At 41.6% G+C, this 22,656-nt stretch overlaps 1 protein-coding gene across 3 annotated transcripts in view; it reads right to left on the bottom strand.

Annotated features, from left to right (window-relative positions):
• Positions 1–22,389, bottom strand: part of LOC115180273 (tetraspanin-11) — a 28,696-nt gene extending 6,307 nt beyond the window's left edge. The window contains exons 1-7 of one of the 3 annotated variants that reach the window (XM_029742229.1): positions 22,244–22,389; positions 18,756–18,857; positions 16,340–16,531; positions 8,632–8,706; positions 6,913–7,017; positions 6,364–6,522; positions 4,373–4,459 (exon numbers count right to left, since the gene is read on the bottom strand). In XM_029742229.1, the coding sequence (XP_029598089.1) occupies positions 4,373–4,459; positions 6,364–6,522; positions 6,913–7,017; positions 8,632–8,706; positions 16,340–16,531; positions 18,756–18,842 (705 nt within the window). In that variant the 5' untranslated portion in view covers positions 18,843–18,857; positions 22,244–22,389. The remainder of the gene's footprint in view (positions 1–4,372; positions 4,460–6,363; positions 6,523–6,912; positions 7,018–8,631; positions 8,707–16,339; positions 16,532–18,755; positions 18,858–22,243) is intronic. The other 2 variants (XM_029742228.1, XM_029742230.1) reach the window with 2 other exon arrangements.
• Positions 22,390–22,656: the final 267 nt, after the last annotated feature.

The raw sequence follows: 22,656 nt of genomic DNA, 5'->3' as shown, positions 1-22,656 counted from the left end.
ACAGAGAGGAACAGTTGACAGAGACTATTACTATTTCAGTAATTAAAGACAGAAAGGAACAGTTGACACAGAGACTATTACTATTTCAGTTATTAAAGACAGAGAGGAACAGTTGACACAGAGACTATTACTATTTCAGTTATTAAAGACAGAGAGGAACAGTTGACACAGAGACTATTACTATTTCAGTTATTAAAGACAGAGAGGAACAGTTGACACAGAGACTATTACTATTTCAGTTATTAAAGACAGAGAGGAACAGTTGACACAGAGACTATTACTATTTCAGTTATTAAAGACAGAGAGGAACAGTTGACACAGAGACTATTACTATTTCAGTTATTAAAGACAGAGAGGAACAGTTGACACAGAGACTATTACTATTTCAGTTATTAAAGACAGAGAGGAACAGTTGACACAGAGACTATTACTATTTCAGTTATTAAAGACAGAGAGGAACAGTTGACAGAGACTTACTATTTCAGTTATTAAAGACAGAGAGGAACAGTTGACACAGAGACTATTACTATTTGAGTTATTAAAGACAGAGAGGAACAGTTGACACAGAGACTATTACTATTTCAGTTATTAAAGACAGAGAGGAACAGTTGACACAGAGACTATTACTATTTCAGTTATTAAAGACAGAGAGGAACAGTTGACAGAGACTATTACTAGTTCAGTTATTAAAGACAGAGAGGAACAGTTGACACAGAGACTATTACTATTTCAGTTATTAAAGACAGAGAGGAACAGTTGACACAGAGACTATTACTATTTCAGTTATTAAAGACAGAGAGGAACAGTTGACACAGAGACTATTACTATTTCAGTTATTAAAGACAGAGAGGAACAGTTGACAGAGACTATTACTAGTTCAGTTATTAAAGACAGAGAGGAACAGTTGACACAGAGACTATTACTATTTCAGTTATTAAAGACAGAGAGGAACAGTTGACACAGAGACTATTACTATTTCAGTTATTAAAGACAGAGAGGAACAGTTGACACAGAGACTTACTATTTCAGTTATTAAAGACAGAGAGGAACAGTTGACAGAGACTATTACTATTTCAGTTATTAAAGACAGAGATGAACAGTTGACACAGAGACTATTACTATTTCAGTTATTAAAGACAGAGAGGAACAGTTGACACAGAGACTATTACTATTTCAGTTATTAAAGAGAGAGGAACAGTTGACACAGAGACAATACACACATAGACATCACTGACAGACTGACATTACTGACATACAACTAACATACAATCAGACAGAGACCTTCAAGCCCAATAGAGAAGAGCCCATTTAGATCAAAAGCTGGTCTAAATTAGTTTGGGACAAGATGGGTGATTTGTCAATGGACCGCTAACCCATATTAAGGACATAGCTACAGTAGTTATCTTACTTCATATGCTTCATATATGTGTGTGGAAAAATGTCAGCATATTATTTGGGAATATTTTGTCTAATAGGGGGAGGGTCTTTGGGCTAATTAAACATTTGTTTTTCTTAGGAACCCCGAATTCCCATGTCGACAGTCTCCACAGTGACAGGATCACATGACTCCTCTGTGGAATTCCAAGAGAAAAGCTATGGGAACACTGAGAAGAGTGGGAACCCTGGTTGGTTGGAAGGAGTAGCCAAGATGGAACCAGTACTCTATGTTCAGGTTTGGAGTTTATTTGCAGAGAGCAGATCGATGGTGGAGAGCAGCCGCCCCATCCAAGAGTTATAACAAAGCATGCTGGGAGAGAAAGGTATACAGTTTCCTGTCCATGGCCCCATCTCAATGTATCTTTCCTTGATTCTTTACATCCTATCTCCTCACTTCCTCTTCAAAACACATTGGTCTGAGGGGAGGAACCTTTTTTTCCCCGATATTGCTGAGAAGGGTTAGGGTTATATCGATCAGAAACGTTACGATATTGCTGAGAAGGGTTAGGGTTATATCGATCAGAAACGTTACGATACTGCTGAGAAGGGTTAGGGTTATATCGATCAGAAACGTTACGATATTGCTGAGAAAGGTTAGGGTTATATCGATCAGAAACATTACGATACTGCTGAGAAGGGTTAGGGTTATATCGATCAGAAACGTTACGATACTGCTGAGAAGGGTTAGGGTTATATCGATCAGAAACGTTACGATACTGCTGAGAAGGGTTAGGGTTATATCGATCAGAAATGTTACGATACTGCTGAGAAGGGTTAGGGTTATATCGATCAGAAACGTTACTATACTGCTGAGAAGGGTTAGGGTTATATCGATCAGAAATGTTACGATACTGCTGAGAAGGGTTAGAGTTATATCGATCAGAAACGTTACGATACTGCTGAGAAGGGTTAGGGTTATATCGATCAGAAACGTTACGATACTGCTGAGAAGGGTTAGGGTTATATCGATCAGAAACGTTACGATATTGCTGAGAAGGGTTAGGGTTATATCGATCAGAAACATTACGATACTGCTGAGAAGGGTTAGGGTTATATCGATCAGAAACGTTACGATACTGCTAGGAAGGGTTAGGGTTATATCGATCAGAAACGTTACTATACTGCTGAGAAGGGTTAGGGTTATATCGATCAGAAACATTACTATACTGCTGAGAAGGGTTAGGGTTATATCGATCAGAAACGTTACTATACTGCTGAGAAGGGTTAGGGTTATATCGATCAGAAACGTTACTATACTGCTGAGAAGGGTTAGGGTTATATCGATCAGAAACGTTACGATACTGCTGAGAAGGGTTAGGGTTATATCGATCAGAAACATTACTATACTGCTGAGAAGGGTTAGGGTTATATCGATCAGAAACATTACTATACTGCTGAGAAGGGTTAGGGTTATATCTATCAGAAACGTTACGATACTGCTGAGAAGGGTTAGGGTTATATCGATCAGAAACATTACGATACTGCTGAGAAGGGTTAGGGTTATATCGATCAGAAACATTACGATACTGCTGAGAAGGGTTAGGGTTATATCGATCAGAAACGTTACGATACTGCTGAGAAGGGTTAGGGTTATATCGATCAGAAACGTTACGATACTGCTGAGAAGGGATAGGGTTATATCGATCAGAAACGTTACGATATTGCTGAGAAGGGTTAGGATTATATCGATCAGAAACATTATTATACTGCTGAGAAGGGTTAGGGTTATATCGATCAGAAACGTTACTATACTGCTGAGAAGGGTTAGGGTTATATCGATCAGAAACGTTACGATACTGCTGAGAAGGGTTAGGGTTATATCGATCAGAAACGTTACGATACTGCTGAGAAGGGTTAGGATTATATCGATCAGAAACATTACGATACTGTAAACGACATGAGTTTCAAATATGGAAATGTGAAGAGCACATTTGGACTCACAGGTGTGTTGTTTGCTTGTATGACATCAAAGCGGTATTTATTATAATCCTCAACGTCTCATCTTTCAGAACACACCGACTCCTCTCGATTCACAGCATTTCCCTCACACAGACAACAACAAATGTGCAAACGTAGCCCAATTAGCGGGAGGGACGGGGGCATCTTCTTGTCGCGAGCAGTGCTCAAGTTAACGGCTGTCAGTCAAAACTCATACAGAGCTGTGAAGCAGAGACCCGGAGCTCTGAAGTCAGGTATAGCATGTTACTGAACAGCCACTTCGTTCCAATTCAGGCGCTTATCAATGACAAAATCTGCCATTTTGAAGCCGTATACGGGATGACAGGGGCTGTGAGTGGACTGGGCTACGAGCTTGGTCCATCTGAGGCCGCAGCAAATCAAATCCCAGAATGTGAATGGGATCAGATTACAGCTGAGAGGATATAGGGGGGTAATAGAGTGCATTGAAAGGTTGTCTGACCGGTAATAGGAGTTATTGGATGCATCTTTGAGGTAATAGGAAGATTATAGCCAGATTGATGTTTATTTGTAAAAAAAAATTGGAAAGCCTTTTATCATGTGGATATATTTTGAGACTGATATAAAAAATATATATATTTTCTTAAGCAATCGTCTCACCTCTTAACCCGTTACTCTACTAAGAGGAACAAGCAACGTTTACCTTGCCTTCTCTCTCCCTTTCTGTTCACAATGTCTATTGCGCTTGTCCCCACCTATCCATCTAGATACTAGCTAGCATTGAAGACATTTCAACAGTAAGGCTACCAATATCCATAGTAGCAGATTATATCCACTATTATCACTATATTATATTGATATCCATGACATCGGTGATACCCCATATCCCCCAAAAACAAAATGATAGTCTGATAGTGATAGCTTGTGCCTGTAGTGAGGTGCTACCACAGTACTGAAATATAATAAGGCCTCATCATTTCCTGTTAATAAAGCCGCTGGTCAGTGTTGGGGGACCGACCTGTAGACAGGCCACTCCTATCCCCACAGCTCCAATGATCAGCAGGTGGTCAGCCAGGAACTGCTCCAGCTTGGTGATGCAGCCACCCTGTGGGGCAAAGGTTACAGGTCAGGGGTCAAATCTCTTCACACACACAAGCACGCACATGTATGATGCACACGCACACAGGCATGAACAAACACACACATACATGCACAGACACACACACACAGACACATCTGACTGATGTAGTCAGTGTCTATCATATGTGGATCAATTCAATGCTTCTAAATCGTTGAGGGGGTGTGAACAAGGAGAATTGGAATTGATCCTTGAGGGGGTGTGAATAAGGATAATTGAATTGGGCTATGCTCTTCATTAACAGAGTATATTTATCAACCCTACCCTCTCCAGCTCTTTCTATGTCTGTCTCCAAATCGCTGCGGCAATTGTGTGTGTCTGTGTGTGTGTGGTACAGAGTTACACTGCAGAGAACAAACTACAGTAAGATATAGGGCTTGGGCAGTGTAAAACTATTTTAAGATAATACACAACGCAGAGGACTAAAGGTCAAGAGGGAATTAACGATGAATGGAAATAGTGTTTTTTTCTGTAATAGGGAATTCTAATTGGTCAACCCCAGGCTAGGGTTGGGTTATAAATTACATCCTGTCCCTTTGTTCTGTGGAGAGAATCACTGAGGACAGGGAATAATGAACATCTACCTCTCAGCATAACATCTATGATTTGTCCTCTTTGAATAAACCTATTTTTCTCCCCCTGATTTGCTTTGGCGTCTGTGTTATTGAAGAGTAACATCAACTTCTAACAGGCAGCCTGAGAGAAGTAGAGAGAACAGTGGGATGCATTAGGTCTCTCTCAGGAGGCTCCTTCTCTGACCACACACACACACACACACACACACACACACACACACACACACACACATCACTCAGATGTGGGAAGAGGGGGCATTGAGGAGCCATGGCTGGATGGAGTGCACGTAAACATCCATGTGCAGTCACCTCCGTACATCCAGTGTCATACTGTTTTACCAAAGAGCTTTGACTGAGTAGGTTGTTTCAAGCCACGTTGTGAGTCACAGTTCTGAGGACATTTTCTAAAACATCTCAGCTTCCTATGGAAGTGAAAACACATTGACGAGCACATTTTCAACCCAAGTGTTTTCCGAGTGTGTGGGGAGCTGTCAACCACAGCGGACTCCCTAAATGCACAGTAAATATTTCAGTTCCACCCATATAAACTTTGTTTAATTATAAAGAGATTTTATCAATGTTTCACTCCTCTGAACTGGAGTGACACTGACAACTGGAGTGATGATAGCGGGAACCAAGGAGCGAGACGTGTGTGTGTGTGTGTGTGTGTGTGTGTGTGTGTGTGTGTGTGTGTGTGTGTGTGTGTATGTGCGAAAGAGAGAAACAAGGACAGACTTCTGCTTGTCACAGATAAAAGCGAAAGTAGCATCTCAAATATTTTATTAAATATTCTCAGAGCGCTTACGCTATCAGCCCTTACTGATAAGAAAGCCTGTCAAGTAGAGAAAAGTTGTTGGCAAAAGTGACTTTCCAAACCAGAGTATTTGACTGTTTCAGTTTCATAGACAGAATAAGAAAGGAGACAGTCGAGCTCTGAGGGACATATCATCTGTCTGTCCCCATTTCAGACATTACAAATCATTCGATGCCCAATACAACCTTCTGGTCCTGAAATATTGATCAATTGTTCCATGTCGAGATCCATTGATATTTTTTGAAAGATTTATTTGAAGGAATATTTTAGGATCCAACTTGAATTGTATTGATCCATTAAATATGAACAAATGGTTAGATCTGAAATCATGACAGACTGTTCCAATCCACTGACAGTGCTGGGCTCTGCTGTCATCGCTATGAAATAGAAAGACAACATAACACATTTTTACTGTGGAAATGCTGTAACCCATTTGGCACATATTTGCTGTTGAATGATGATTTTCCAACAGTCCCACCCACCTCAGTCTTGTAGATGTTGGAGGGGTGGTCTCTGCGGCCACAGAGGGTGGTGATGGTCTTACAGCAGCTGTCCGGGACCACCCTGCCCTCCGACACCGCCGAGGTCATGTACACACTATGCAGCCAATCAAACGAGTTGTTGCTGCCACAGCACTTGAACTGACCAACAGAAGAGTGGAATTGTGTTTATCATTAGCTACACTTAGTCAATGTCTGAAAACCATCACATCTAATTCAAATCAAATCAACAAAATAATCACAAAAAACCTTTGTAAACCAAGTAGTCATAACTACATATTAAAGACTGCATTGACATCTTGCATCATACTGTACCCATATAGTGGATGTGACCTTGCATATGATTAACATTGAACCTCACATGCTTCAAGGTGAACAGGGATGATTGTGTGTGTGTGTGTGTCCTACAGCAGCTTTATCAGTTCAGTGTAACAACTATGTACCATAACTAATGTCAACCTGCTTTACCACTGGCGCTCCTGTCCCTACAAGAAAAACTAAGCAAAGGCTAATGGGAGATTGAGTCCTTACGTCCTGCTGTAGTCTGTCCACGGCCAGGGTGATGGCCTCTTTCCCTGGCTGGGCGTAGTTCTCTGTCATGGTCTCATTCAGGTGCTGCTTCAACTCCTCACTGAGCTAGGGGAGGGAGGGAGGGAAACAGAGGGAGGGGAGAGGGACGGAGGGACAGCGAGGAAGGGGGTAGACAAGGAGAGAGAGAGAGAGAGAGAGAGAGAGAGAGAGAGAGAGAGAGAACACCTCAGTTAGAGTGAAAGAGGAGAGTGAAGTGGGGTTGGCTTGCTTGTGTAAGACTTTATGTTTAGATTTATCTGAAACTCAACTCAATTCCAGTGAATAAGATCTCCCCTCACCAGGATTTTGAGTCTACCATTTATTTCTGATTATACTGAAAGACAGACAGATGTGTGAGATTAGGATGATCTTAGGGTTCAGGGTTGAGTTCTGTCTGGAGATCAGGGCTCAGGGTTGAGCTCTGTCTGGAGATCAGGGCTCAGGGTTGAGCTCTGTCTGGAGATCAGGGCTCAGAGTTGAGCTCTGTCTGGAGATCAGGGCTCAGGGTTGAGCTCTGTCTGGAGATCGGGGCTCAGGGTTGAGCTCTGTCTGGAGATCGGGGCTCAGGGTTGAGCTCTGTCTGGAGATCGGGGCTCAGGGTTGAGCTCTGTCTGGAGATCGGGGCTCAGGGTTGAGCTCTGTCTGGAGATCAGGGCTCAGGGTTGAGCTCTGTCTGGAGATCAGGGCTCAGGGTTGAGCTCTGTCTGGAGATCGGGGCTCAGGGTTGAGCTCTGTCTGGAGATCGGGGCTCAGGGTTGAGCTCTGTCTGGAGATCGGGGCTCAGGATTGAGCTCTGTCTGGAGATCGGGGCTCAGGATTGAGCTCTGTCTGGAGATCAGGGCTCAGGGTTGAGCTCTGTCTGGAGATCAGGGCTCAGGATTGAGCTCTGTCTGGAGATCAGGGCTCAGGGTTGAGCTCTGTTTGGAGATCAGGGCTCAGGGTTGAGCTCTGTCTGGAGATCAGGGCTCAGGGTTGAGCTCTGTCTGGAGATCAGGGCTCAGGGTTGAGCTCTGTCTGGAGATCAGGGCACAGGGTTGAGCTCTGTCTGGAGATCAGGGCTCAGGGTTAAGCTCTGTCTGGAGATCGGGGCTCAGGATTGAGCTCTGTCTGGAGATCAGGGCTCAAGTTTGAGCTCTGTCTGGAGATCAGGGCTCAGGATTGAGCTCTGTCTGGAGATCAGGGCTCAGGGTTGAGCTCTGTCTGGAGATCAGGGCTCAGGGTTGAGCTCTGTCTGGAGATCAGGGCTCAGGGTTGAGCTCTGTCTGGAGATCAGGGCTCAGGGTTGAGCTCTGTCTGGAGATCAGGGCTCAGGGTTGAGCTCTGTCTGGAGATCAGGGCTCAGGGTTAAGCTCTGTCTGGAGATCGGGGCTCAGGATTGAGCTCTGTCTGGAGATCAGGGCTCAAGGTTGATGTCAGGGTTGAGCTCTGTCTGGAGATCAGGGCTCAGGGTTGAGGCTCCAGATACATGGTCTTTACACAGGTATCATACACACACCAGGTAAGCATGCACATGCACACACATGGCTACTCAAATGCAATGGAGATGCAGTCCCAGAACTGCACTCCAGACTCAATGAATAAATCAGTATTTAAAAAGAAAACAAATACATGGGGGGGAAAGAGGGAGGAAGGGAGGGATGGGTACACAATAGGATAAAAGATGAAGAAGTAGTCACTCACCCTCTGGTAATACACGTAGGCCAGGACTCCTGCCACCAGCTCTATGAGAAAGATCAATAACAGACAGCAGAAATACTGGAGAGACAGAGAGAGAGACAGAGAGAGAGAGAGATCAGTCTTAACACAGTTCAGTTCAACACTTACAGGCAAAACTCTCTTGAACATAAGACAACATGCTGCATTAACTGCATGTCTCTGTTAAGAACAGTCTCACTTAACATCTTAACCAACACTCACTCTTAGACTCCTACCAAAAGTCACTCAGTTATTGTGACAATGCAGATATAAAACGTTTCATCAAGTACCTTTGTATTGTCACGCACCTGCATTCCCAAAGCTGACAGAGAGAATGAAAAAAGACCAGAGGAATAGAGAGCCATGTGACAGACTGTGCAGAATGAGGAGAAATGAATTAGGGGTGTGAGATGTCTGTCAAATTTCTCCTAGCAGAGAAAGAGAGGGGGGAATAGGGAACGAACAGAGTGTAGAGGGAGGGGGATACATTTAATATTTGAGAGAGAAAGAGAGAGAGAGAGAAAAATATAAATAAAAGCGAGAGAGGTTTTGGTTTCCGCCGCAGACAGCTAAATGTACTGAGACCTAAGAGAGACATAAAACACCTCCTGAGGGAAGAACAATGAACAGAACCAAAAACCCTGCAACACCTCTAAACTAATTGTAAAAAATCCTGCAACACCTCTAAACTAATAGTAAAAAACCCTGCAACACCTCTAAACTAATAGTAAAAAACCCTGCAACACCTGCAACACCTCCAAACGAATAGTAAAAACCCTGCAACACCTAAAAACTAATAGTAAAAAACCCTGCAACACCTCCAAACTAGTACTCAGTAAAAAACCCTGCAACACCTGCAACACCTCCAAACTAATAGGAAAAACCCTGCAACACCTCTAAACTAATAGTAAAAAACCCTGCAACACCTCCAAACTAATAGTAAAAACCCCGCAACACCTCTAAACTAATAGTAAAAAACCCTGCAACACCTCTAAACTAATAGTAAAAAACCCTGCAACACCTCTAAACTAATAGTAAAAACCCTGCAACACCTCCAAACTAATAGTGAAAAACCCTGCAACACCTCCAAACTAATAGTAAAAAACCCAGCAACACCTCTAAACTAGTACTCAGTAAAAACCATGCAACACCTCTAAACTAGTACTCAGTAAAAAAACCTGCAACACCTCTACACTAATAGTAAAAAACCCTGCAACACCTCCAAACTAATAGTAGAAAACCCTGCAACACCTCTCAACTAGTACTCAGTAAAAAACCCTGCAACACCTCTAAACTAATAGTAAAAAACCCTGCAACACCTCTAAACTAATAGTAAAAAACCCTGCAACAACTCCAAACTAATAGTATAAACCCTGCAACACCTCCAAACTAATAGTAAAAAACCCTGCAACACCTCCAAACTAGTACTCAGTAAAAAACCCTGCAACACCTGCAACACCTCCAAACTAATAGGAAAAACCCTGCAACACCTCTAAACTAATAGTAAAAAACCCTGCAACACCTCTAAACTAATAGTAAAAAACCCTGCAACACCTCTAAACTAATAGTAAAAACCCTGCAACACCTCTAAACTAATAGTAAAAAACCCTGCAACACCTCCAAACTAATAGTAAAAAACCCTGCAACACCTCCAAACTAGTGAAAAACCCTGCAACACCTCCAAACTAATAGTAAAAAACCCTGCAACACCTCTAAACTAGTACTCAGTAAAAACCCTGCAACACCTCTAAACTAGTACTCAGTAAAAAAGCCTGCAACACCTCTAAACTAATAGTAAAAAACCCTGCAACACCTCCAAACTAATAGTAAAAAACCCTGCAACACCTCTAAACTAATAGAAAAAACCCTGCAACACCTCTAAACTAGTACTCAGTAAAAAACCCTGCAACACCTCTAAACTAATAGTAAAAAACCCTGCAACACCTCCAAACTAATAGTAAAAAACCCTGCAACACCTCTAAACTAATAGAAAAAACCCTGCAACACCTCTAAACTAGTGCTCAGTAAAAAACCCTGCAACAACTCTAAACTAATAGTAAAAAACCCTGCAACACCTCTAAACTAAGAGTAAAAAACCCTGCAACACCTCTAAACTAATAGTAAAAAACCCTGCAACAACTCCAAACTAATAGTAAAAAACCCTGCAACAACTCTAAACTAATAGCAAAAAACCCTGCAACGCCTCCAAACTAATAGTAAAAAACCCTGCAACACCTCTAAACTAATAGTAAAAAACCCTGCAACAACTCTAAACTAACAGTAGAAAACCCTGCAACAACTCTAAACTAATAGTAAAAAACCCTGCAACACCTCTAAACTAATAGTAAAAAACCCTGCAACACCTCCAAACTAATAGTAAAAAACCCTGCAACAACTCTAAACTAATAGTAAAAAACCCTGCAACAACTCTAAACTAATAGTAGAAAACCCTGCAACAACTCTAAACTAATTGTAAAAAACCCTGCAACACCTCTAAACTAATAGTAACAAACCCTGCAACACCTCTAAACTAATAGTAAAAAACCCTGCAACACCTCCAAACTAATAGTAAAAAACCCTGCAACACCTCCAAACTAATACTAAAAAACCCTGCAACAACTCTAAACTAATAGTAAAAAACCCTGCAACACCTCTAAACTAATAGTAAAAAACCCTGCAACAACTCTAAACTAATAGTAAAAAACCCTGCAACAACTCTAAACTAATAGTAAAAAACCCTGCAACACCTCCAAACTAATAGTAAAAAACCCTGCAACACCTCCAAACTAATACTAAAAAACCCTGCAACAACTCTAAACTAATAGTAAAAAACCCTGCAACACCTCTAAACTAATAGTAAAAAACCCTGCAACAACTCTAAACTAATAGTAAAAAACCCTGCAACAACTCTAAACTAATAGTAAAAAATCCTGCAACACCTATAAACTAATAGTAAAAAACCCTGCAATACCTGCAACACCTCCAAACTAATAGTAAAAAACCCTGCAACACATCCAAACTAGTACTCAGTAAAAAAACCTGCAACACCTACAACACCTCCAAACTAATAGGAAAAACCCTGCAACACCTCTAAACTAATAGTAAAAAACCCTGCAACACCTCCAACATAATAGTAAAAACCCTGCAACACCTCTAAACTAATAGTAAAAAACCCTGCAACACCTCCAAACTAATACTAAAAAACCCTGCAACAACTCTAAACTAATAGTAGAAAATCCTGCAACACCTATAAACTAATAGTAAAAAACCCTGCAACACCTGCAACACCTCTAAACTAATAGTAAAAACCCTGCAACACATCCAACATAATAGTAAAAACCCTGCAACACCTCTAAACTAATAGTAAAAAAACCCTGCAACACCTCTAAACTAATAGAAAAAACCCTGCAACACCTCTAAACTAGTACTCAGTAAAAAACCCTGCAACACCTCTAAACTAATAGTAAAAAACCCTGCAACAACTAAACTAGTAGTAAAAAACCCTGCAACACCTCTAAACTAATAGTAAAAACCCTGCAACACCTCTAAACTAGTACTCAGTAAAAACCCTGCAACACCTCTAAACTAATAGTAAAAAACCCTGCAACACCTCTAAACTAATAGTAAAAAACCCTGCAACACCTCTAAACTAGTACTGAGTAAATAACCCTGCAACACCTCTAAACTAATAGTAAAAAACCCTGCAACACCTCCAAACTAATAGTAAAAAACCCTGCAACACCTCCAAACTAATAGTAAAAAACCCTGCAACACCTCCAAACTAATACTAAAAAACCCTGCAACAACTCTAAACTAATAGTAGAAAATCCTGCAACACCTATAAACTAATAGTAAAAAACCCTGCAACACCTGCAACACCTCTAAACTAATAGTAAAAACCCTGCAACACATCCAACATAATAGTAAAAACCCTGCAACACCTCTAAACTAATAGTAAAAAACCCTGCAACACCTCTAAACTAATAGTAAAAAACACTGCAACACCTGCAACACCTCTAAACTAATAGTAAAAAACCCTGCAACACCTCCAACATAATAGTAAAAACCCTGCAACACCTCTAAACTAATAGTAAAAAACCCTGCAACACCTCTAAACTAATAGTAAAAAACCCTGCAACACCTCCAAACTAATAGTAAAAAACCCTGCAACACCTCCAAACTAATAGTGAAAAACCCTGCAACACCTCCAAACTAATAGTAAAAAACCCTGCAACACCTCTAAACTAATAGTAGAAAACCCTGCAACACCTCTAAACTAATAGTAAAAAACCCTGCAACACCTCCAAACTAATAGTAAAAAACCCTGCAACACCTCCAAACTAATAGTAAAAAAACCCTGCAACACCTCTAAACTAATAGTAAAAAACCCTGCAACACCTCTAAACTAATAGTAGAAAACCCTGCAACACCTCTAAACTAATAGTAAAAACCCTGCAACACCTCCAAACTAATAGTAAAAACCCTGCAACACCTCCAAACTAATAGTAAAAAACCCTGCAACACCTCTAAACTAATAGTAAAAAAACCCTGCAACACCTCTAAACTAATAGTAAAAAACCCTGAAACACCTCCAAACTAGTACTCAGTAAAAAAAGCATAACACCTCCAAACCAGTACATTCAGTACTTAGTTCAGTGGAGCAACAATAACACCAGAAAACAACAGCAATATTGACAGAATCATAAAGCTTTGATCCAGGGATTAGCTACTGTATGATTATGTTGATATGGAGCTGAAATCCAGGCTTCATGGGAGACAAAATACGGGTAAGTCACTTCTGGATAATTAATAATAATAATAATACTAATAACACATGGTATTTAAACTGCCTTTCAATAATGAGTTCTAAATGATGCACTGAAGGCATACATACATTTATATTCACTCATATGGATCATCAGCCATTATGAATGAATCAAGTGTTATAATGCATTGTACCACCAATGTCCATCCAAGACATTCCTAAAAGGAGCTATGAGCTGTTATGGATTTTTTGAGCAATGCTTATAAAGTCTATGTTACGGGGTGATATAACTACAGTGCTATAAATTAATCTTCTGTGGATGTTTCATAGATATCGTTACCACAGAATGCAACATTAATAGAAAAACACTTTGTTAAAACGAAACCATCATTAGTATGCTACTGGAGAAGAAGAGAGGACATCACACAAGTCTCAGTGGCCTAATTAGCACCTTATTAGCCAATTAGTCTGGAAGATATCAATATGTGTATTTAAATCGATGAGAAATGGGGGTGGCTGGGGGGTAGGCGGTTCTAACCAACCATTATCTGCTGTGTAAAATCTTCTTCTGTATCATTGTGACATAACACTGTTTGGTTTTAACAGCAGAGTATGTAAATGGTGAGTATGTTTTGCACGCACGCACGCACGCACAAAGCAACAATGGACTAACAAGACTGGTGGTTGAGCTTTTTAGAGAGCTATACACACATGCACATTCACACACACACACACACACACACACACACACACACACACACACACACACACACACAGAGACACACACAAACAAACACACACAACCACACAAACACTAAATAGACACACACAATTAATCATACAAAATTGAAATGAAGCAACTAACACACACTCCCACACATACACACAGCAGGGCTAATTAGGCACACCTGTCGTAGAGGCGGGACACAAAGCGTTTGGCGTGCAGCGTGGCGCTCAAGGCCATCACCGGGAGACAGACGCTCATTCCCAGCCTGGCGCTGATCACACACACACACACACACACACACACACACACACACACACACACACACACACACACACACACACACACACACACACACGAGCCTTCATTTAGGAGACCATAGTCTAAAGCAGCCTCTTTACCTTGCCCCCTAACAGGCTACACACACACGTGCACCCGCATAGCCACACGCACAAGCGCACACACATCATAATCATCATCAACAAACAGTGTGTGTGTGGTAATGCCAGAATATTGGTTATGGCAGATGGAGGAAGGTGGGAGGTGTATTATTACACACCACACTAAAGCTAATTCCTAACAGCCATTGTTGATTGGCAATAACATTGCATTATATTGTATTCTACACAAACACACACAGACACACAAACACACACACACACATCTCTCTTTCATACAACCCCACAGCCATAGTGATCTGTTGAACACCAACTCTTCACCCAAGCCTCTCCTTTAAACACACACTCACACTAACCCCACAACCCTTCACCAGTGGTGGTAAAAGTACTCAATTCTCATTTAGTAAAAGTAAAGATATCTTAATAGAAAATGACTCAAGTAAAAGTGAAAGTCACCCAGTAAAATACTACTTGAGTAAAAGTCTAAAAGTATTTGGTTTTAAATATACTTAAGTATCAAAAGTAAATGTAATTGATCAAATGTACTTAAGTATCAAAAGTAAAAGTTAAATAATTTAAAATTCCTTACATTACGCAAACCAGACGGCACCATTTTCTTGTTTTTTTATTTATTTACAGATAGCCAGGGGTACACTCCAACACTCAGACATAATTTACAAATGAAGCATGTATGTTTATTGAGTCCGCCACATCACAGGCAGTAGGATGACCAGGGATGTTCTCTTGAAGTGTGTGAATTGGACAATTTTCCTGTCCTGCTAAGCATTTAAAAGTACTTTTGGGTGTCAGGGTAAATGTAAGGAGTAAAAAGTACATTATTTTATTTTGGAATGTAGTGGAGTAAAAGTAGAAGTTGTCAAAAATATAAATAGTAAAGTACAGTACAGGTACCCCAAAAAAGTACTTAAGTAGCACTTTAAAGTATTTTTACTTAAGTACTTTATACCACTGCCCTCCACCACCAAAAGCCCCGTCTCCCCCCTCCATCAGTTTCATGTATGACTACTAATGCCTGACTATAACCAATCCTGCTGCAGCAGCAGAGTTAGTGGCCCACCTCCGGCCTGCTCCTCTCCTGCCTGGCCTGTCTCTTTAAAACAATGAGGACAGTATTGTCAGCTCATTTGTCAGCTCCCAGCGTACACACACACACACACACACACACACACACACACACACACAGATGCACACGCTCACACAGACACACACATGCGCACACAGACACACAAACACACACGCCTACACGCACACACGCACAAGTAAAAGACACAAGTGGAGCTGTGAGAGCAGGGGTGCAGGGAAGGAGCCTCAGGTACAGGGACGTTTCAAAGGAAACCGGTATCTGGGGTAAAGGAAAGTACATACAATGTACCCAAAAGTGATGAGTGCAACCAAGGTGAGTTGGAATTGGGACAAGCTAAACGGATGTTCTAAATGAATATTCCCTTAGGGAGAACAGAGTGCAGATAGCTCCATTCTCCTTGTTTCACTGTGTTCTCTCATTTTACCAGTCACCTGTAGCTACAGTATATAACCAGCCCCTTTCTTATGCAAACACCAACACTGCCATTAAAGAGATATCTCACACGAACTACAGCATTAGTTAGTATCTTACCCTGAAAGTTATCTATGAGCCATGCACTACTTTCAATATAATGTATCTAACTAATGTGTGCAAACTATCCCTTTAATCAACATAAACATTCAGAAGACCCAGGGGCCTTCCAGAAATCCAGAAAGCCTGGGGCCTAGAGTAGTCACCCTGCCCAGGGAGGGCTCCCTCACCGTGGACAGGCAGCTCCTCTGCTCCCTGATGACGGCGCAGCAGCCCAGGAAGCCCGTGACCATGACCAGGGCCCCGGCCAGGATGAGGATGTAGGCGGACACGGCGAAGGTGCTGGAGGCCAGCAGGCTCAGGTAGTCACTCTTGTCTATCAGGGTCCAGATGCCCACGCCCATCACCGCCGCTCCACCAACCTGAGGAGAGAGACAGGTTGATGTCATGTGTTCCCACATGTTTGTTTTTTTGCTTTAAAAGTTTCATGCCAATCTAATTGAATTAAATTGAATTGAGAAGGAGAGAGAGGAGGAAAGGTGACAGGAGGGGTGTGAGGGGGGAGAGAGAATGAGAAGGAGGGGGGAGAGTGTTGGCGTGTCAACAAGTGAGTCAGAGATGGAAAGGGGAGACAAACAAAGACAAAGAGAGGGGGAAGAGAGATAGAAAAACAAAGAGGAGGGTGACAGAGAGAGAACGCAGTGTCAACAAAGTGAGTCAGAGAGGAAGGGGATATGCACAAAAACAGTGAGAGAAAGGAAGAGAAAAAGAGAGAGAAAAGGAAGCGAAAAAGAGAGAGAGAGGAAGAGAAAAAGAGAGAGAGGGGAAGAGAAAAAGAGAGAGAAAGGAAGAGAAAAAGAGAGAAAGGAAGAGAGACAAGAGAGAGAAAGGAAGAGAGACAAGAGAGAGAGAGGAAGAGAAAAAGAGAGAGAGAGGAAGAGAAAGAGAGAGAGAGGAAGAGAAAAAGAGAGAGAAAGAAAAAGAGAAAGAGAGAGAAAAAGAGAGAGAGAAAGGAAAAGCGAAAGAGAGAAAGGAAGAGAAAGAGAGAGAGAAAGTAAGGGAGAAAGAGAGAGAAAAAGAGAGAGCGAAAGGAAGAGAGCAGAATGACAAAAAAGGAGAGAGAGCCAAACAGAGCCAGAGTGGAGTGATTTGTTTCCATAAACAATGGTGGCCACATCAGAGGGGTGACGTGGCCATTAATCTGTTTTCCCCATCTCTGTCATCCATGTCACACCCGGACGTGCAGGAAATCCCAGGGAGAGTCACTCCTATTCAGCCTTCCATTCCTTTCCTCCTCCTCTACACACCAAGCCCCAACTCCCAAACAACAAACACTGCTGCTACAGATATAGGATCTTAATTTGATCCCCCTGTTGCAGAACTTTCCTGCAATGCAGGAAATGTCAAACTTGTAGTGTATTTTAGGTTTAAAAAGGCTTCTGACGTTTGTCATTTCCACTGGAAAATGTATCAACCCCTATAAAAATGCCCATTAATTATAATTGACAAAATAACTCACATTTCCTCTTGCTGCAGGATTATTGGATTATTTTCCTTCTGTAGCAAACTGACATCTATAGTGCTAAAACACCATGCCAGGGGAAAAAGTGATAGTTTAAAGGAATGGGCAACTCTGGAGTATTAGCATGTAGTATCTTTGGGTGCAGAGTTACAATATAGAGAAACAGACAGGCTGGGGCTGTGGCCGTTGGGGAAAGTGGGAGGTATTACTGTTATGCAATGTGGGGTTTGAAGGGAAGTCGTTAGGTTAGTGTGAAATGTAAAGCGACAGATATAAAAGAGAACCCGTTTGAATCTGATCCCTTACTCTGTAGACAGAGAACAACTGTTTTCAGGCCCAGCAGAACATAGCTTTAATAGTTAACTAACTGTATTATTAAACATTAAACGTACACCAGCTGCCAGGGACCAGGTTTGATCCACAGCACCTCGGTCCAACACCGACAGGCCATAAATATTACAGTACACTGGGCCAAGTCCATTTCTTAGCGCTCCTAAATGTAATCCCCCCTTCCATTTCTCTGTCATGTTTTTTCTCTCCCTCTGTGTCCCTTTTTCTTCACTCTGTAACTCTTTCCCTCTCTTTCCTCACCGTAACTCTCTCTCTGGTTCTCTCCCTCTCTTGGCTAAGAAAGAGCAACACAAGAAGTCACACAAGAAGTCTAACTAGCTTCCTTTGATGTAAAACCTGTCAAATATCGTTCTTCCCTATGCATGCCTTCGCAAACATTAACCCAATTCACTCTCTCCCTGAGTCCCCTCTTAAATAAATCAACTATGAACCTGTCACGGGAAGAAAAGTATTGTTTCTGGTTTAATACAGCCTGATCCCAGATCTGTTTTGTGCTGTAAAGCCAACTCACTTGGTCTTTCCCAACACAAAAAGATCTTACCGGGTTAGCTTACCGAGCTAGTTTACCAGGCCAGTTTACCAGGCCATCTTACCAGGCTAGATTGCTACTCACCCAGAAGAGAAAGTTGAAGACAAACAGGAGGGCTTGCTAATTTGCTATAGCCTGATCCCAGATCTGTTTGTCATGTATAGCAAACTCCTATGACCAACTCCCATGGTTGTTGGCTAATGCAGAACAAACAGATCCAGGGTAGCTTGCTAGTGCTACTCACCCAGAAGAGGACGTTGAAGACGAAGAGGAGGTACTTGAGGCAGACGGTCATCCAGTCATCCTGGTCGTCTTTGTACATGGCCGACATCTCCCCTCCACAGCTCTGGACAGACAGGGTACAAAACTTAAACTGGCAGTTCTGAATCTGAAGTACTTGACTGTTCTCATAACAGTCAACAGGGTTGAAAAGTACTTGACTGTTCTCATAACAGTCAGCAGGGTTGAAAAGTACTTGACTGTTCTCATAACAGTCAGCAGGGTTGAAAAGTACTTGACTGTTCTCATAACAGTCAGCAGGGTTGAAAAGTACTTGACTGTTCTCATAACAGTCAACAGGGTTGAAAAGTACTTGACTGTTCTCATAACAGTCAGCAGGGTTGAAAAGTACTTGACTGTTCTCATAACAGTCAGCAGGGTTGAAAAGTACTTGACTGTTCTCATAACAGTCAGCAGGGTTGAAAAGTACTTGACTGTTCTCATAACAGTCAACAGGGTTGAAAAGTACTTGACTGTTCTCATAACAGTCAGCAGGGTTGAAAAGTACTTGACTGTTCTCATAACAGTCAGCAGGGTTGAAATTACAGTCAGCAGGTTGAAAAGTACTTGACTGTTCTCATAACAGTCAGCAGGGTTGAAAAGTACTTGACTGTTCTCATAACAGTCAGCAGGGTTGAAAAGTACTTGACTGTTCTCATAACAGTCAACAGGGTTGAAAAGTACTTGACTGTTCTCATAACAGTCAGCAGGGTTGAAAAGTACTTGACTGTTCTCATAACAGTCAGCAGGGTTGAAAAGTACTTGACTGTTCTCATAACAGTCAGCAGGGTTGAAAAGTACTTGACTGTTCTCATAACAGTCAACAGGGCTGAAAAGTACTTGACTGTTCTCATAACAGTCAGCAGGGTTGAAAACAGGGTAGAAAACCCTAACCAGCAGGTCTCACAGACTTTCTGTTCTCACAAGATTCTCCAAAGTTTGAAGAATATTCTAAAAACAGGGTACAAAAAAAAACCAGGAGTTCTGAGGACTTGACAGTTCACATAGCATTTCAAATGGCTGCTAAACAGTTTAACAACATAGAAAATGCAAACCGGCAATTCTAATGCAAATTAAAACATAAAATGTAGGGACATTTTGAGGACAATAACACATCACACAAGGCATGACATGACATGAGCAGGAACAATAACCCAAATCACAGATCCACCAGCAGTCAGTCAAACTGTTGGTTACGTCCTCCCTTCTGCATGATAACTAGCAACTGTAGCCTTGTAGCACACCAGACAAGGGACATTGATTATCCTCACACTCTGTGAACACCCTGTGAAGAGGCGTTGGGTGTTATAACAAAAGCCAAAACAAAGGTATTTGTGGAGACATGCACAAGTACACATTCCAATTAAATAGAGGGAGAAAGATGCTGCCGAGCCTCTGAAGGCCTTTGATTGACACATCGCCATGACAGTATCACTGGACAGCATCACTGGACAGCATCACTGGACAGCGTAATCTAATATGACATGACTATCCACTTCTTCATTTCTCAGACCTGTCAATCATAGGACTGAGCTACTAACAAGAGTCAACTATTCCTGTAAGACTGTCTTTATAGTATAGTTATGGCATTTTAATCAACTCATTTCATTAAGGTTTATGACCAAAGCATTGCATAGAATGGATTTAGTCAGTGACACACACTGTGTAAGAGTCAGTACTTCTAGATGCTGCTAACCACACATATCCAATAACAGCAACAGGTATATAAATAATTCACACCAGTGGACTTGACTAGAAATACATAAATCATTCATAATGCACACACTTGCAGCACTTTAAATAAAAGGTGATGTTAGTGAGCACTTAGGCCTGCCACATTGATCTGCCAATCAGCAGACAGCAAGGAATGCCACTGCAAGCCTTTGGAGACTTCTCTCAGTTCTAGCTCAAGCTAATAACACTGTGTGTGTGTGTGTGTGTGTGTGTGTGTGTGTGTGTGTGTGTGTGTGTGTGTGTGTGTGTGTGTGTGTGTGTGTGTGTGTGTGTGTGTGTGTGTGTGTGTGTGTGTGTGTGTGTGTCCATCCTCCCATGAGAAAATATGGCAAGCTGCTAATGATAGATTAGCCACATTGATACCTAGGAGAAGTTTAGCTCATGCCATTACAGCCCAACTATAAACATTGCAGTAACACATCTGCAAATATGGCTTTGTCTGTCAGCTGGAATAGAACTAAACCCTAAACTGCATCAAAACTGTTTCGTTTTCTTGGTATCTGTATCTTTAATTGTGCTGGTATGTGTTTATAGGCTACTGTTGCAACACCTAAAGCTCCCTTGGGAAAAATATTTCATTATTCTATTCTATTTTACACTGTTTGTTTTCTATATTCTACTCTTTTCTCTATTCATTCTATTCTACTCCTGGGGAAAATACAGTGATTCAAATCTATTACATTTATGTTCTACTGTTTGTATTCTATACTCATGCTCTACTCAGCTCTTGTTCTATTCTATTCTATTCTTTGTGAAGTTGCTGGCTCAAACGTTATTCAGCACAATGGGTGTACTGTGTGTACTGTTCCTTCAAACCAGTGGCTTTGGGCTATAGGGAGTTCCAGTACACAGGGAATGGGTTGAACTGTCTGAACATGCATTATCAAAGAGCACAAGCTCTGAAATGTGACTTGCAGGCTACCGGTATGTCATTCACTGGTTGAAAACAAACGAGCTGAAAGTTTTGTCCTCGGACTAACAAATCAGTTCGTGTGTAACTTTGATGGGACAGACAAGAAACAAAAACAGAACATTCTAGAATATGCTCTGGACAGAATGTTTCACAAGTAGGCTACCTATGCAACCAGCCAGGCCAGCCGGCCAGCAACATGTAGCCTGTAATACTATATCAACGATAACACGGTACATGCACTCACATTTAGGCTACCTCACGCTGTGTGAACAGATGTGATGGACGTGTTTACGGGCACTTGCGGCAATCTATGTACGGCCAGAAGGCAGGCAGGATCCGCGTAATCGATTTTCCCCCGCATAAAAAAAATCCATGGAGAGATGAGTGCTTGATAAGCTTCATATCAGAGAAGGGATCCTCGCCGTTAATATGAAAATCTAAATCGCCATAGATCATAACGTTTGTCTATCTACGTAGCGTCCATTTCGCTCGCTGATCAGTGGAATAGGCTGGACGTTGGTTTGCAGACTCACTTTTAACGTTCTGACTGTCTACAAAACCGAATAAGGAAACCACTGCCTATGCACTAGAAAATATTTTCAAAACATAAAAAATATGATTTCATTATTCATTTCCCAAAACGTTTTGCTACATTTGGAGGCCATGGATACTGAGCAGGCTTCCCTAACAAAACACCGCACACTGGATGCACCTGCGTCGAGCTGCGTGTAGCACACAGAGTTCACCAAATTGCTTATATTTTTTAGCATGCATCTCAATTTAGGAAAGTAGCCTTAATTAATTACCTCACTCACCAAATGCACGGCTTGCTTCTGAGGATAAACGGACGAATAGCCGTCTCGTTATTGTAGCATAGGCTATGTGATTCAATCAAGCTTGTTGCTTCCCTAGCGTCCAGTCCGTGGAGAATGAGGGGTCATTATGGGGTGAAAAGGAAATGAATGAAACTACCCGCCCCCATTGGATTGGATAGTATTGAAGCCGCAGTGCTACTGTTACAGCGCATTGGCCTACAGGCCTATACAATGTAACAGGCGGTAATTACATTGTTTTTGTGTGTTTATTCACACAAGTGCAAGTGTAGTAAGTTTGTTACATATTGTCTTGTTTTGAGTCTTGTTTGTTGATAATATCAATCCAATTAATCAAGTGCACCCTGTAGATGAGGTTTATGGGGTTTATAATGTTATTTACCCAA

Source organism: Salmo trutta, chromosome 40, assembly GCF_901001165.1.
Source record: "Salmo trutta chromosome 40, fSalTru1.1, whole genome shotgun sequence".
Taxonomy (NCBI): domain Eukaryota; kingdom Metazoa; phylum Chordata; class Actinopteri; order Salmoniformes; family Salmonidae; genus Salmo; species Salmo trutta.
The sequence above is the reverse complement of the archived record's forward strand: the minus strand, read 5'-3'. Positions and strand labels throughout refer to the sequence as shown.